The 17,368-nt window shown below is 51.5% G+C and overlaps 2 protein-coding genes across 2 annotated transcripts; one reads left to right on the forward strand and one right to left on the reverse strand.

Annotated features, from left to right (window-relative positions):
• Positions 1 to 13,315: 13,315 nt before the first annotated feature.
• LOC136501992 (uncharacterized) lies at positions 13,316 to 14,559 on the forward strand. The gene is made up of 4 exons (XM_066497488.1): positions 13,316 to 13,718; positions 13,790 to 13,882; positions 14,018 to 14,155; positions 14,292 to 14,559. The coding sequence occupies exons 1-4, from the start codon at positions 13,497 to 13,499 to the stop codon at positions 14,331 to 14,333; spliced, it is 495 nt and encodes a 164-aa protein (XP_066353585.1). The 5' UTR covers positions 13,316 to 13,496; the 3' UTR covers positions 14,334 to 14,559.
• Positions 14,560 to 14,712: 153 nt separating this feature from the next.
• On the reverse strand, positions 14,713 to 15,936 carry LOC136501999 (uncharacterized). The gene has a single exon (XM_066497495.1). The coding sequence runs from the start codon at positions 15,539 to 15,541 to the stop codon at positions 15,137 to 15,139; it is 405 nt and encodes a 134-aa protein (XP_066353592.1). The 5' UTR covers positions 15,542 to 15,936; the 3' UTR covers positions 14,713 to 15,136.
• Between the last annotated feature and the right edge of the window lie 1,432 nt (positions 15,937 to 17,368).

Genomic DNA, 17,368 nt, shown 5'->3' on the forward strand with positions numbered 1-17,368 from the left:
ACTAGATGCTCTAACTCATTGCATATGCATTTAGGATCTAGTGGAGTGCTAACACCCTTGAAAATGTTTGTGAAAATATGCTAACACATGTGCACAAGATGATACACTTGGTGGTTGGCACATTTGAGCAAGGGTTAGAAACTTCACCGGCGAAGTGTCAGCCCGTAGAGTGCGGACAGTCCGACGGTGCCACCGATGCTCTATATAGAAATGGCGAAAGTCACTATAAGTGACCGGACGCTAGTCTTAGTAGGACCGGCACGTCCGGTTGGTGGAAGCATGAAGACGCTAGCGTCGGTCTTCGACCGAACGCTGGGGTTCTGTGTCCGGTCACTTCAAAGCAGCGCATCCGGCCACAACTTAAATGTACTGACGACCATTGAGATCGGGTGATCAGCGTTTAAAGCAAGGGACAGGTGGCACACATCGTACGACTAGACGCTGGGGTCTAGTGTCCGGTCGATCTGACCTACGCGTCCAGTCGTCCCATTTTTTAGTGGACTGAGGAGCCAATGGCTCTATTTTGTGGGGGCTTCTATTTAAGCCCCATGGCCAGCTCAAGCTCACTCTCTTGGCCATTTGCATTGACATAGCAACCTTGTGAGCTTAGCCAAAGCCCTCCCACTCATCTCCATCATTGATCCATCATTATTGTGAGATTGGGAGAGAATCCAAGTGCATTGCTTGAGTGATTGCATCTAGAGACACTTGGTATTCGTGTTTCGCTGTGAGATTCACTTGTTTGTCTTGGTGGTTGCCGCCACCTAGATGGCTTGGAGCAGTGAGGATCGTTGAGCGGAGGTTGGTGATTATCTCTGGCTCTGATCGTGGTGATTGTGAGGGGTCTTGTGCCTTCCCTAGTGGAGCGCTAAATGGTAACTCTAGTGGATTGCTCGTGTCATTGAGTTACCTCACTTGTGGGTAGGTTCTTGCGGTGTCCTATTATGTGGACGAGGTTCGTGCAATACCTCTTAGCCACCGAACCACCAAGTGTTGGTCGACACAATGGGGACTAGCATGCCGGCAAGCACGTGAACATCAGGAGAAAAATTGGTTCTCTTGTCCTTTGGTATTCTCCTGGTGATTGATTTAGTATTCATCTTGTGATTGGTTCACTCCTCTACACGGCGGTATAATCACCCTACTCACTCATTTATATTCTTGCAAACTAGTTGTAGCAAGCTCTTTAGTGTAATTAGAATTGAGAGCTTGCTTTGTTATTTTAAGTTCATCTAGTGGAGCTCTTTAGTGTAGCAAGTGTGAGAGCTCTTAGTGAGTAGTGACATAACAAATTGTGTGTCTAGAGATCGTAGCAACTAGAATTATTGGATAGGTAGCTTGCAACCCTTGTAGAGTTAGAGCAAGTTTGCATTTCGCTATTTGTTATACTAATCAATTTGCTCTAGTTGATTTGTAGAATTTTAAATAGGCTATTCACCCCTCCCTCTAGCCATATTAGGACCTTTCACTGAGGGGTATGCTGCTTGGTTTCGTTGTCTCTGAGCGTGGCATCGAAGCCAACCCAGAGAAGATCTCAGCCATCACAAGGATGGGCCCAATTCAGAACATGAAGGGGGTACAACGAGTTACAGGGTGCCTCGCCGAACGAGGTCTCCGCCTCTATGGGCTTCTGAAGAAGGCCGACCATTTTGAATGGACACCTGAGGCCCAGGAGGCGCTTGACACGATCAAATAGCTCCTGACGAAGGCTTCGATCCTAGTTCCTCCGACCGATAGAGAACCGCTTCTGCTCTACATTGTGGCCACCACGCAAGTGGTCAGCATCACCCTAGTGGTGGAGCGAGAAGAAGAGGGACACGCCCTCAAAGTACAGCGCCCTATGTACTTCATTAGTGAGGTCCTGTCCTATTCTAGGACCCGCTACCCTCAAATCTAGAAGCTCTTGTACGTCGTCCTCATCGTTAAGAGGAAGTTGCGCCACTACTTCGAGTCACATTCGATGACGGTTGTGACGTCCTTCCCCCTCGGTGAGGTCGTCCAAAACCAAGATGCCACAGGGAAGAATCACAAAGTGGGCACTTGAGCTAATGGGACAAGGCATCTTGTATGCCTCCCGAATGGCCATCAAGTCCCAAGTGCTGGCTGATTTCATTACAGAGTGGACCGAGGTCCAAATGCCGCCAGCAGTCGTCAACCAAGAGTACTGGACGATGTACTTCGATGAATCACTAATGAAGAAAGGCGCGGGCACAGGGCTGGTCTTCGTTTCGCCCCTTAGGGTACGCATGAGGTACATGGTTCACATCCATTTTCCCTCCTCCAACAATGTGGCCGAATATGAGGCACCCATCAATGACATGTGCATCACCATTGAGTTGGGTATCTGACGCCTCAACGTCCAGGGTGACTACCAGCTGGTCATTGACCAAGTCATGTAGGAGTTGAGCTGCCATGATGCCAAGATGGCTGCATATTGCCAAGAAGTCCGCTAGCTAGAGGACAAGTTCGATGGCCTCGAGTTCAATCACATTGTGAGGCGTCTCAATGAGGCGGCTGATATGCTAGCGAAGGTGGCGTCTAGATGAGAGCCAATGCTGATAGGCGTCTTCGCCAGCGATCAGCATAAACCCTCGATCCGCTACGAGGAGCCAGAATAAGCCAATGACTGGCCGCCTACCCTAGGCTTAGGGGCTAACCAGTCATCGGCTCCATCCGACCCCGAGGTTGTGGAGCTTGATGTGGATCCAACGATAGAGCCTGACCCTCTAGCCGACTAGAGGATGCCTTACCTTGACTACCATCTCCGCGAGGCGCTGCCAACGGACAAGATGGAGGCTCGGTGGCTCGCGCATCATGCCAAGTCTTTTGTCCTTGTTGAGGGCAAACTCTACAAGCGAAGCCATAAGAAAAGTGATTGCTAAGCGATATCCACGGTGGGATCTATGGTCACCATGCCGCGCTTAGAACCTTGGTCAGAAACACATTATGTCAAGGCTTCTACTGATCGACCACAGTAGCCGATGCCAAACAGATTGTGCGCACCTATGACGGGTGTCACTACTATGCTCGACAGACCCACCTGCTGGCCTAAGCACTCTAAACAATCCCCATCATGTGGCCGTTCATGGTCTAGGGGCTCGATCTGGTCAGACCTCTCCAAAGAGTGTCAGGGGGCTATACCCACTTGCTTGTCACCATAGACAAGTTTACAAAGTGGATAGAGGCCCGACCGATCTCCGCGATCAAGTTCGAGCAAGCCATGTTGTTCTTGATATCGTCCATCGCTATGGAGTACCGAACTCCATTATCATGGACAATGGCACACAGTTCATCGGGAAGAAGTTCCTCTAATTCTACGATGAATATCACATCTGCGTCAATTGGGCCTCCGTAGCGCACCCCAGCATGAATGGGTAGGTCGAGCGCGCAAACGGCATGGTCCTATAGGGCCTCAAGCCTAGGATCTTCAACCAATTGAATAAGTTTGATGAACGATGGGTCATAGAGCTTCTTGCAGTGCTCTAGAGCTGAGGACGACCCCTAGCTAGGCCACCAGCTACACACCATTCTTCATGATCCACGGTTCCGATGCTATCCTCCCGACTAACCTCGATTATGGAGTGCCAAGGGTCAGGGCGTACGACGAACAGGGAGTCGATGCGTCCCTCGAGGACACCATGGACCAGCTGGATGAAGTGCATGACGTTGCCCTCCTTTGCTCAGCCAAGTACCAGCAAGCGTTGCGCTGGTACCACAGCCATCGAGTATAGGGTCAGGCCTTCAATATTGGAGACCTGGTCCTCTACCTCGTCTAGAGCAACAAGGACTACCACAAGCTCTCTCTGCCATGGGAGGGACCATACGTCATCGTAGAGGTGCTCCGACCAGTCGCCTACAAGCTCAAGACTATCGACGATGGAGTCTTCGTCAATGCCTGGAACATCAAGCAACTATGTCGCTTTTACCCTTAATAAATGCACAATTTCTCTTATCAGTTTTGCTATTTAACTCCTCGACCTTTAGTGACACTCGACCCGAGCAACGGCAAGGGTTAGGCCTCACTCAGGGGCTAATAAGAGCATACCTATCTGGTAGACATTCTCTACGCCCGACCCTCTCTCACGTTAAGGTCCAGAACCAAGGTTCGCGGAAACAAACGATGAGTAAAACTGGTCAGACTATGAGAGACCTACGCCTTGACGGCTACGGTGCCTTTGCTCACCAGCGTGATTAGAGTTTTTTCACACCCTGAGCTTTTTTGGCCTTAGTCACGAGAAGTGTCGGTGCGTGTCTAAGAGTTTATCCACTAAGCCTACTTTCTCTATGCCCGACCCCCTATCATGTTAAGACCTAGGAGCTAGGGTTGCAGGAACAAGCTCTGAGTATAACTGGTCGGACTGCGAGAAACCTACGCCCTAGCGGCTACGGCGCCTTTGCCCACCAGCATGATCAGAATTTGCTCACCCGCACCCTAAGCTTTACAACCTTAACGATGGAAAGGGTTGGGATGCACTAACATTTTTATACAAAAAGGGGAGAAGGGCTAAAAAGTTGTTTGGCTATAACAAAATTTAAGAGCTTGTCTATTTATTACAAGTTCGTCGCCTAGCTTATCTGCCTAACTAAATTCTTACGCGGGATGTTCTCATCCTCTATCTCTATAGGAAAGTCATGTCCTAGCGGGGCAATACAAGTCGACCGGACAGCTTAGCCGCTACCGAGGGACGGGTAGGGAGCAGCAGGATGCCCCACACAGGTTATGCCGATCCCGTTATGAACAATGGACCTAGATTTCACTCGAACATATCTGATAAGAGCTCCCTAAACTCATCACTTGTGCCATCGAGGTAATTCCTATGCTAGTGGTCACCCAAGTCGATCAAACGATTCGGGGCACTGCCGAGTGACGGGTCACCCTTACTTTACACGCATTAATTTTGCTATTGAGCCCCTAACCCCAGCAACGGCAAGGGGTCGGGTCTCGCTTAGGGGCTGGCAAGAATGTCTATTCAGTAGACATTCTCGATGACCGGCCCCTTTCTCCTACTAAAACCGAAAGGCAAGGTGTGTGAAAACAAACGCTGGGTCAAATTGGTCGGACTGCAAGAAACCTACGCCTCGGCGGCTATGGCATTTTTTGCTCACCAGCATGATAGGGGTTTGTTGCCCACACTCCAAGCTTTAGCCTCCGCCTTCCCAGGAAGGATTTGGAGGGGCCCACCTATGGAATCTCCATCGAGGAGAGGCCAGCAGATCACCCAAAGTTGATCAAACCGCTCGAGCCGCTGTCGAGAGATGGATAGGGAGCAGTAGGATACCCCATGCAGGTTACGCCGGCTCCGTCGCGAATGACAAACCTAGAACCCATACGGACATATCCAGTAAGAGCTCCCCAAACCCATCACTCGAGCCATCGAGGTAACTTTACTGACCCCCACTTTTCTTTTCCATTGCATGATCATTCATTCATCCATTCTCATGCATGCATTCATACATTCATTCATTCATATATTCATCCATACATTCATCCCATAAAACCAAGCATTGCATATGCAATTGCTGCATCATAACGCTTCGCATCGCATCACAAAGCGGTAGTCGTCTCATTCGATATGAGCGGAGACTGACTGAGGTTCAAAGGCCGGCCTGCGAAGGGCTCGAGGCCACCTCGCATCAAATAGAGCCAGGGGAGAAAACGTAGATGAGCCCCAGTGGCCTTGCCCAACCCCGCTCAGAAGCGAATAGGGACACCTAGACCTTTCTCACTCGATCCTAACCTTAAACCAAGCCCACAGAATCTCCATTGAGGATAGGCCAGTGGGCCACTTGAGTCGCTCTTTGAAATGACACGGGCATCTACTAGGAGGTAGGTTAAGGAGCAGTGGAATGCCACATGAGGGCTATGCTGACCCCGTCAGCAAATGACGGACCCAGATTCCACTCGGACATGTCCGTTAGCGAGCTCGCCGAGTGCGACACATGAGCCATTGAGGCAACTGTCATGAAACGCATGAAACACGACCGACCCCCATCAAGTCCCACGAGGCTTAGGGGCTCGAGCCGCCCAACCTGAACTCGGGAATCCACTTGACTGAGGTTTAAAGGCCAGCCCACGAAGGGTTCGAGGCTGCCTTGTGGCGAATAGAGCCAGGGAGAAAACGTAGATGAGCCCTAGTGGCCTTTGCTCGGCCCGCTCAAAAGCGGACAGGGTCATCTCGACCTTCTCGTTTGATCCTAACCTCGAGCTAAGCTCACAGAATCTCCATCAAGGAAAGGCCAGCGGGCCATCTAAGTCATTCTCTAGAGCGACACGGGTATGTGCCGGGAGGCGAGTTAAGGAGAAGTGGAATGCCACATGAGGGCTATGCCAACCCCGTCATGAACGATGGACCTGGATTCCACTTGAACATGCCCAATGGTGAGCTCACTAAGCATGTCACTCGAGCCATCAAGGCAAGTGACGTTTGCTCAACCCCTCTGGTTGCGGAAACCACAGACGGGGTGACAATCACAAAGACAAGACGACCCTCAGCATGGGGGCTCAAGGAAAGTTGGACTCGCAAGGAGACTGAATGTACAGTCATAGAACAATGGCTCAGATCCTAGGGAGGGGGTATGCATAAAAATAAGAGACGCTTTCTCCTACTAGTTTTGCTATCCTCTCCTCGATCTTTAGTGACACATGACCCCAGCAACGACAAGGGGTCGGGTCTCACTCAAGGGCTGATAAGGGTACAAATACACCCTTTCTAAAATAGTCACCGTGCCCAACACCCTTCCTCATGTTAAACCTAGTAGCAAGGTATGCGAAAACAAATGACTGAGCAAGGCTGGTCAGACTGCGAACCTACGCCCCAATGGCTATGGCACTCTTCCTTACCAGCGTGATCAAAGTTTCCCTCCTACACCTCGAGCTCTACGGTCTTAACAAACGGAAGGGTCAAAATGTATGAACCCCTTTTCACACATAAAAAGGGGGGGAAAACAAATCCGTTCACACTAAAACAAAAGAACAGACTTGGTCAAACGAAACAAAATAACAAGTTTGTTTAAATGATACACAAGGGTTGGCACTTGTCTGCTGAGTACAAGAATTATCGACCAGCCTATTGAACTAATGAACCCCTCTGTGGGAGAACTATGCCTTCGATCTTGTCCACCAGGTCCTACGAAAGGGGAGCCACCGCCGCTTCCATCTCCTCCAGCTCATGGACTTCATAGCCAGGCACGAAGCCATGGCTCATCATCTCTAGATCGATGTTGTCCCCATAGTGAGAATGATCAATCACGAAGCATTGATTGACCCTGGCATGAAGGGCATTCCTCTCAAGCTAGCGCATCCGCACCGTGATCTCAACGGCATGGGCCACAAGCGAGCTGGTCCCCTCTGACCACACCACCTCAAGGTCATCGTAGACCACTCTGAGAGCAGTGCTCAGGATACTAAGCTCGTTGCTCTCCGCCTGAAGATTCCTCCTCACCTCGGCGAGGTCCATAGCTAGCCTAGTAGAAATGCTCTTGGCCTCCAGCTTCTGGGTCATCGCGTTTTTGAGCTCGACCCAGAGGGAGCCAACCTTCTACTGTGTGTCATCGTGCTCTTAGCAGGCTTGGTCACGCTATTGGAAGGCCTAGTCACGCTCCTCATGAGCCACTCCATGGTTTGGAGCAGCTCATCCCGCTCCTTGCATAGCCGAGCGGTCGCCATGGCATCCAGGCTCGCTTTCTTCTCTAGGGCCATGAGCTTCTCCTCAGCCCCCAGCTTTAGCTCCCTTTCCTTCTCAATCTCAGCTAGAAGGTCGAGGATCCGCTGGCGGGTCTCGGCGTCCTTCTAGAGCAGCTCATCCCGCTCCTTCCTGACCTAGGCGGCCTCCTCCTCATCCCTCTGCGATCTTGCCAATAGGGCCTCGAATGCCTTCTCGACCTCGTTAGTGTCTCGACAGGCCTCGGCCACTCATGATCGAAGACTGTCTGCTTCCTCGGTGAGGAGAGTCAGCTCAGCCACCCTCTACTGGGCGACAACAAGCTGAGAAGTCACCTCCTCGCGTAGCTACGCCTCCTCGATGAGGTGGTCCTAGGTCTCCTTCTGTTGATGAAGGAACCGAGACTTCCCTCGGCTGCAAGCTATGAAGGACTGTAGGGAAACGATGGTCAGAATACAAAAAGTATATAGAGAAAGAAAAGAGTAAAAAGCAGGATCAAGCAAATACCCGTCTGGAGGAAATGACAATGACACGTAAGGCACCCCTGGCAAGGTCTAGGGCTTCTAGCATGAACGTGATCCCCACGTCGAGGCTCTCCTGCTCCATGCTCTCGGCGACACCATCGAGGGTGAAGAGCGTCGACACTGGATCTTGTGGATTCATCCACCGGAGTAGGTGCTCGTCCCACACGAGCGGGTCACTGCCTACCAACGTTAGCACCAAGGATGACTCCCCACTGGTACCAAGCGTCGCCGACCTCTCTACCACCACCACAACTCTCGAGGACCCCTCGTCCATGTCCCCCTCCATCCAGCCCACGCCAGGCGTCGTCGCTTGGGCCGCCGATAGTGCGGGTTACACCGGTGCCTTAGGCACCGCTGCGGTTACGCTCGGTTGTGACCTATCGGTCACGGCCACCACCACCTCCACCTACATTGATGGGGTCACGACCGGCTGCGTTGCACCCGATATGGTCGGCGCCATGAGCGCTGTTGGTAGCCCCATCTGCCCCATCATTGGTAGGGGTATCATGGCCATTGTTGGCTGCTCTATGACCTCCAAAGATGTCCTTTGAGCCCCCATGTCTGCCCGTCCCACCGAGGGCACGGGCACCACCAAGGGCGGTGTCCGACCGGCCGATGACACGGTTACACTAGTGCCGCTCCCGCCTGAAACGGGCGTGACACCAGCCGACGGTTGCCACCTCAAGTGTAGGACAACGCTCTTCTTTGGCGCCAGTGCCAAAGGATTGCACTACCTACTGATGCTACAAGGGACGAAAAGCATAAGTCATGATGAAATCTAACTAAAATAGGAAAAACAGAGGAACTGACAACTCACCTCAGCGTCGTTGGGCGGCAGATGCGTTTAGGGTGTGAACCCCTGACCTTTGCTCCGCCTCATCGGGGCAAGGCTATTTTAAGCTCACCCCTGCTCCTGGGCAGACGAGCTCGCTCCCCTTGACTCTTAGGGTGCGATGGTAGAGCCACCCGCCTCTACCGACATCTCAGGTGTGGCAGCAGAGCCGCCCACCCCTGTTGAGTCCTAAGGGAGGCCAATGGTACTTCCCGCCTCCGCCAGCTCCCCAGACGTACCGTCCCCTACATGCAATAGGAAGGGTTCTGACTCTTGCAAAGATGAACCAATGCCTATCAGCGTATCCTCGTTCTTCAGGATGTCCCACTCGACATCGTCGGCTACCTCATTATCGTCGCCATCGTCATCATCATTGTTGCTGTCGGTATCCTCCCCCCCCCCATTACCGTGCCTACAGCTTCCGCTGCCTCTTCCTCTTCTTATCCTCCTTCGTCTTCCTCAGTCGCTCGCCCTTGGCACGATTCGCCGCCCTCACAGATGAATCCACCGACAACGGTGCCGGGTGATCCATGAAGATGAGGTCCCTCGGCTAGTCCCGCCCCTCTCAAAGTTAGTATTAAGAGGTTAGAAAATCTATTGAAGAGAAGGCATGAGAAAGGTAAACTTACGAAGATGACGTGGACTGGTTCCGGTAGCATCAGAGGATGTCTTGGCACCGGGTAAACGAATTCGAGGGGGGCACCTGTGTTGTCCCGCTAGAGCTCCATTGCCTCCTTGATGTGTTGCGTAATCTCGGAGTTCGGGAGCGCCCCCTCAGCAAGCACCGTTCCATCGAATGATGCCTTGGACGCCATCGCGTATAGCAGTAGCACGTGCATCATAAATGGCGCCACCCTCCTTGTGTGCTAGGCCCCGATGACGCCTGACCTCTTCAAGTCGTTCTCCTTAAGGATGTGGATGGCGATGATGTGGTCTTGGATCTTCTTCTTATCCTTCTTCGGGATGCCTCACTTCCTCCATGACTCTAGGGCCTCTTCGATTAGGCGCCCAGTGAACACCGACAGAGGGGCGGTGGTGTCGTTCTTGAGGTAGAACCGCTGCGAGTGCCACCCCTTGTTGGATGTCGATAGCCACATCGATAGGTAATCGCTGACCCGATTGTTCTAGAGCTGGATGCCGGCGCACCCCATCGGCATGTGTAGCTCCTGCCTGCCGCTCTTCTCCCTCTTCTTCTGGAGGGTGATGACGAAGAAGTACCTCCACAAATCAAAGTGAGGGCTGATCCCCAGGAACCCCTCACATAGGGCGACGAACGCCGCCATGTGCTAGATCCTGTTGGGATTGAGATATTGCACTTCAATCTTATAGTAGTGCAGTAGCTCCTGAAGAAATCTATGGGCGGGGGTCGCAAACCTAGGCTCGTGGAAGTGGGTGAACGACACCACATAGCCATCGGGTGGCAACGACTCGTCCTCCTTGTTGGGAAGCAGCCACTCCTCGGCCGTGGTCCACGCGCGGAGAAGACCACGACGGACGAGGCTCTCCATGCGTTGGAAGGTAATGTCAGAGCGGCACCACGGATCCATTGGAGATGGGGGCGGGTGGATACGAGCTCGATAGCGGCGGGGATGCGGAGATAGGAAACCTAAGCGATTGGCGGTGACGGTCGTGGATGTGGAGGCAAAGATGCAAGGTATGGAATCCGGGGGGCGAACCCTTTGGTTTTATAGGGGCGATGGATGCGAGGAAAACAACCACCCATCTAGATCTCCGTGTCTACCATGATCTGCCACAACGTCCTACCATGGGACGTGCGCACGCAATCTCTGTCTGTTCCCTCAAAAAACTCATCAGACATTTCACCTCTTCAGACGGGCGATGACTCGTCATGAGTAAGAGGAATACGGATCTAAAAACGCCTCTACGGCCCGACTGGCCCGAGAGTTTGCAGATCGGTCCATCAATGGGTTTGACAACCGATCCAGGCGCCTTTAGGGTGAGAGGTGGAAAGGGATGGGCCCGCTAGCGGCTAGTACCCGAGCGTGTGAACGCCGCGAGAATCCTGGCCCACGTTCGAGTCTCGGCCGGTTATGATCCATGGTTTCTTTTTTGTAGAAAGGTACTTAGCCCTCGAGACCGGTCGAATGGATCCAAGAACTATATGGATTGACCTTTGAGAATCTAGAGTCAGTCACCAAGCTGACCCAAGGCAGATCCCCATGAACGGGATGTCGGGGGGGCCACTCAGACTAGCCCATTAACAACTCACCGGGTGCCATGATTCGTCCTTAAAGGAAAATCGTGGCACAGCTCGGCCCCTCTGTTTTTATTGGAAAAAATGCTTGGGGAAGGACAATCACATAGATGAACCGATCCTCGACCGGGCCCCTGCTATGGGAGGGGGCTTAAGGAAAGGGAATCACCGCCACCAGGTCATGCTGTGGGCAACAAAAGAAGGCTGAGGCCTTCAGAGTCCTCCCATTCGGAAAAGCATCCAAAGGAGTATTTTACTCCTCCGTAGATTCAGGGGCTACTATCGGGGACCAATACTAAGGTACTCGAAGAGGAGGAGCTAATAACCATCAACATTGATTCATCTGAGCAGTCAAGAGCGCGGCTACAGCTCCAATCGACCCCTAGGTGCGCAAGCTCCGTCCAACCTCTGAGGGCGGGTTACGCCTCACCCGACCTCTAGGGGCAGGCTCCACCCCGCTCGACCTTCGATGGCGGCTTCGCCTCACTCGACAACGAGGTCGCTGGCTCTGCCTTGCCCGACCTCTGAGGGCGGACTCCGCCTCGCCCGACACCGAGGCCACGGGCTCCGCCTCGTCGACCTATGAGGGCTGGCTTTGTCTCACCTGACCTTTGAGAGCTGGCTCCACCTCGCCCGGCCTCTAAGGGCGGGCTCTGCCTCGTCTGACCCTTGGGTTTACGCTCTGCCTCGCCCGGCCTCTGGGGGGACTCCGCCTCGACCGATCCTGAGGCCGGAGAATCTGTCTCGCCCAACGAAGACCCATACTGCCGCCAACCACTCCAGGTCCAAGCGAATGGGGCTGGGTCAAAGCTCTAACACTAGGGAGGTGACCAGGACGTCCCGATATAACCTGTGGCCGTGACGGACCATACCTGGGGATTCACATTAGGAACAATATCAGGCGTAGCGGTGCTGTTCTACCTAACCCTCGTACGAGCACTGACAGACGCGTCAGTCCACCACGACGTTCGCTAGGACGGAGTAGAGCGCCATGACCGGAAGACGACATCTACACATGGCGCCAGTGACGGATAGGGCCGCGACGTAGAGCTGTCCTTGTTGACGTCTATAGGGTCGGCGAGACCCGCGTGAAGGAAAAGAAGGACTCGGCGATCCTGTAGGACTTCTTCTCCTTCTCATTCTTCTCTTTTTCCTCCACTGTAACACGTGTTTTTTCTTGCCTATAAAAGGAAAAGCAGAGCGTTCCATAAGGGGCATCGCAACACATCGCATCAATTGAGACTCGAATCCATCGAACCCCGAACCGACCAGAACACACAACCACACAGTCGGGAAGCAACCGAGCTCTCGGCACCCGTTCGCTCCTCTCACCAGAGACTTGGGACATGTCCCTCTCTCGACCGTTTGTAACTCCTACTACGAACTTTCAGTGCTAGTAACACGAGCAGCAGCAACGAACTGAAAGTAGGGACATTCTGCCCGAACCAATATAAACCCCGTGTCCTCTTAGCACATCATCCGAGTAAGACGCGTAATATTAGAAATTTACTAGTCGATGACAACTCGAAACACCGACACTGGGTGTGTCCGAATTTTTTAGCGACCTGTAGGTAAGAATTATCTTTTTTAATAGTACATAGGTAAAATTCTCATGTTTTATCTGTCTTTTTTTATGTTGTAAATGTTGTATTCAAATGTTTTAAAAGTAAATTAAGGTGTTGTATATAGAATGCGCGTGGGAAGCCGGAGGAGTGGGAGCGAGCAGTCCCCGCCCCGAGCGACATTGGGGCAGCGCGGACCTCCGCGTGGGCGTGGAGGTGGGCGTGGGCGTGGGCGTGGATGATGCAGACGCAGTCGAGCGATGTGTGAGCGGTGTGGACCTACACGTGGACGCGAGAGGAACCAACTACAGTCGCGGATATCCGGACGCAGATAGACGTCCGGTGCTAGGAGTGCCCAACACCAATCCTACGGCGTCACCAGCCTCAGTCATCAGAGCCTCAGAGGTCCGATCAGCGAGCATTCCTGGCCCTGGCCTCTCACGATCTCAATTCTCACCAGTCAGCTTCCGGCAAAGCCAGCGCGAGCGACCTGCAGCCTGCACCTACCCCCTCGTCCTCGAGATATTTTGCAATGCCTTCACAAATATCTCGTTGGCCCCCGCGGCACGGCGCCATCAGCAATCGCGGCGTCCCCTCTCGCGCGCGCGGCGCGCCATTATAGCACGGCGCACGGCACGCCTTCGGCCTCCCACTCGCTGCCCAGAGGACGTGACAGCGAGGAGGAAGAAAGGAAGGGGATCAATGTCGAGGCCCAACAGGAGCGACGCGCGCCTCTCCGCCGAGGACGAGGCGACGCTGGAGGCCGAGGTGCGGGAGTACTACGACGAGGCGGCGCCCAAGCGCCACACCAAGCCCTCCCGCAGCGAGCACTCCGCCGTGTACGCCGACGCGCTCGTCCCGGACGCCGGCGGCAACACCCATCCGGAGCTCGACAAGTTCCAGGAGCTCGAAGCCCACACCGAGGTTTCTCCGTCTTTCCCCCGCCAAAACTCTGAACTGCAATAGGCACCTAATATAATCGGTGTTTCTTTCAGAGGTTGGTGTACGAGGGCGGCAATGTAGGAGAGGAGTTCGTGGAGACGGAGTACTACAAGGATCTCGGCGGCGTCGGCAAGCCGCACCACACGGTTGCCACGTCCTTCTTTTCCACCTCCTGCTGCTTCCAGTTCCATACTTCCATGCATGGTTCTGACCATGAACTGCTGCGTACTGCTATTTACTAATAACCTGCGAATCTGTGCAAATACCGCGCGTGCGAGCAGACCGGAACGGGCTTCATCAAGATTGACAAAGCTAAGGGCGCCTCGTTCAAACTGTCTGAAGACCCAAATGCAGAGGAGCGCCATGCTTCTTGCAAGGGAAACCCTGCTACCAATGAGTGGATCCCGTCAGCTGACACGGTAAGATTGGCGCACAGTTCCAGTTTATCCTATGCAGTGTCGGCATCAGTGGGCGTTCCTCCACTTTTCGTCAACGAGTGATATGGTTTCTACTCACGAACGCATCGTTAAGCAAGTAGCTGTTGCGTCCTTTCAGGTGTACCCGGCGTCAGACAAACCGAGCAGAAGCGACAGCTGAGCAATTGTATACCTCCAGCCATGAGAATTCAGACGAGTGCTTTCCGCCATCAGAATAAGGAACCATACTGGTTGTCCAAGGATCAAGGATGCCCGTATCTTTACTATTCTGCGTCGAAATTCTTGTAATTTTTACTTGGAAAAAAGCGTGCTACGAGTTAGATTTCTGTGCTCTGGCTGTAAATGGCAAGGAATAAAGTTTTAATCATGGTTCAGCAGTCAATCAATTTATGTGTTCTAATTCTAAGGCTCTAGAAACAATCAAACCTTCAAAATAAACTAGGTGAGAATTCTATGTCGTTTTGAAATTGCCTTCAACCACACCGAGCAGAAAGAGGTGGTAAGGGCGTGTTTAGTTCCCAAATTTTTTTTTGGGTTGGGCTACTGTAGCACTTTCGTTTGTATTTGGTAATTAGTATCTAATTATGGACTAATTAGGTTCAAAAGTTTCGTCTTGCGATTTCTCACCCAACTGTGCAATTAGTTTTTTTTTCGTCTATGTTTAGTACTCCATGCATGTACCACAAGATTTGATGTGACACTTTGTGTGAAAGTTTTTGAAAATTAAACAGGGCCTAAGATTAGACCAATCACAGAGAAAAAAGAACATGGTATTTATTAGAACAGGTTGAAACGGTTATTGATACAGATATCGCCATGTTCATCACCGGTACTCTCAACGAATAAACAGTGTTTACGTAAGCATAAGCCAAATTTCAGTGAAATGAACAGGGCCTTACCACGAAGCAGGTAGAAACTGCCTGCTGGTAATCGATTGATTTAGGCCTTCACTTCAAACACGGATCAGTCCTGGTGCGTAGAGGCCGCCGCGGCGTCGGACTCGGTCGTCGGCCGGACGCGGAAGCGGGCGAGCTCGGCGTCGATACGGCCGGTGAGGATGAGCACGAACATACGGTAGTCGCAGATGAAGGACCACACGGGGTGGCCGAACGTGGCGGGGTGGTTGCCCTCCACGAAGAAGTGGCTGTACCACGCCATGCCGTACCCGAGAACGGGCGCCGCGAGGAGGATCGCGGCGCGGCCAATGGCGGCCGCGAGCACCGCGCAGGCGAGCGAGGCCAGCGTGCCGAGGAAGTGCCACCGCCGCGTGCCCGGCTTCGAGTGCTGGCTCAGGTAGAACCCCCAGAACTCCTCCATGCTCCCGAACTGCTGCCTCGTCACCGACGCCTCGCCGCCGCTCCTCCCCATCTGTACGTCGCGGTTGCAGCCCCTGTCCCTTCCGCTCTGCGCTGCGCTGCTTCACAGGCCGCGGTGCGTTGCCTTGGTGAGACGTGCACGTATACCTACCACCTGCTGCCCACTGCGCAGTCAGGTACTCATAGTGCAGCAAACTACGAGTAGTTTCTACGGGGAATTCCTGGTTTGCCATTAAAAAAATCACAATGTTATTTGTGTTTTTAAAAAAGTTTGGCGGTCTTCAGTGTCACTGTTCCAACTTTTTTTTTTGTCCTCTATGCCACTGGCATCAGTTTAGACTCTAACACCGTCAAACCGCAGGTGTGAAAAGTCGAAAATACTTTAAGTCTAAATATGTCATTAATTTTTTCTGAGCATCTTAACGACTTCAAATGAAAAAACTCAAAACTAGAAAGTTGTAGACCACGTCGAGATTTATATTTTTTATATAAAAATTATCTTCATTTAATTCAAAAAAAAATATATGATTTTTCTAAGATATATTAATCATATCAAATCATATTTTTTGTGGAATTAAATGAAGATAATTTTATATAAAAATTATAGATCTCGACGAGATCTACAACTTTCTAGTTTTGAGTTTTTTCATTTGAAGTCGTTAAGATGCTCAAAAAAATTAATGATATATTTAGACTTAAGGGTATTTTTAACTTTTCACACCTGCGGTTTGACGGCGTTAGAGCCCAAACTGACGGCAGTGGCATGGAGGGCATAAAAAAGTTATAGCTGTGGCGCTGAAGACCGCTAAACTTTTCTAGGGACACACAGAGCATTGCGATCTTTTTTAATGGCACACGAGAAATTCCCCCTAGTTTCTATAGCATAGGACATTGTAAAAAAACTATTTTTTCGTGTAATATTTTCTGTAGCATATGACATAAATAGTGATAGAAATCATATTTTACTCTTCCAACGCTGGTACAGTAGTTTCTTGTCATCGATAACTGTGAAGACCAAGTTTGTTAGTTAGACTTAAGCTCTGTTCGCTTTAACTTATCAGCCTAGTTTATCAGTTATGGTATGGTGTTTTTCTCTCAATAAAACAGCTTCAGCCGGCTTATCAGACGTAGAAACCATCAGCCGAACAGCTCATTAGTCTTAGATTTCTTCTCTCTCCTCATTAAATCACTTACCACGTCAGCAAATTGCCTATGTGATAGTGCAATTAATATATGACTAGGTTACATTGCTGATAAGCCATGGCTAAAAATACCATTGACTGATTTATTGTGAGAGAAAAATACTATTTATTAACTAAAAAAGTACGACTTATGGACTAAACGAACAAGACCATCTATACAAACTACCGTAATTTCTACATTGGGGAGTGCCCTCTCCGTTATCCTGATCCGGCTATTTTGATGCAAATCGCGATCAAGGAGTTCGGCAGCAAGGGAGCATGCTGGGGACAGGCGAGTAAAGAAATGCTCCGCCTTGTGCAGGGCGACACGGACACGACAGGGCGACATTTCCAAAGGCAAATGGGTACAATGGCGAGCATGGCAACATTGGCGCAGTTCCAATTCCAACTCATGCTTGCTAAGGTAGACACTAGATACCATATTTTCAAAATAACTTTTGGTCCAATCACGTTCTTTGTCCATCATCTACCGATGGTCCAGTTCGCTGCAGCAGGTTTTTAAGTGACTTTAACTGCTGCAAAACATTGTAGCGCGACTGGAAAAGCGGCAGCCGCGAACAGGGCGCCGTCATAGATCGAATAGACGATCAGACAAGTCAAGATTTTAGCATTATGTTGGTGCCGTCCCGGACTTCGGTACCAAGTTTTAGCCTGCTGATCTTGAACAAAACTGCGGC

The sequence above is a fragment of the Miscanthus floridulus genome, chromosome 1, assembly GCF_019320115.1.
Source record: "Miscanthus floridulus cultivar M001 chromosome 1, ASM1932011v1, whole genome shotgun sequence".
NCBI classification, from domain to species: Eukaryota; Viridiplantae; Streptophyta; class Magnoliopsida; order Poales; family Poaceae; genus Miscanthus; species Miscanthus floridulus.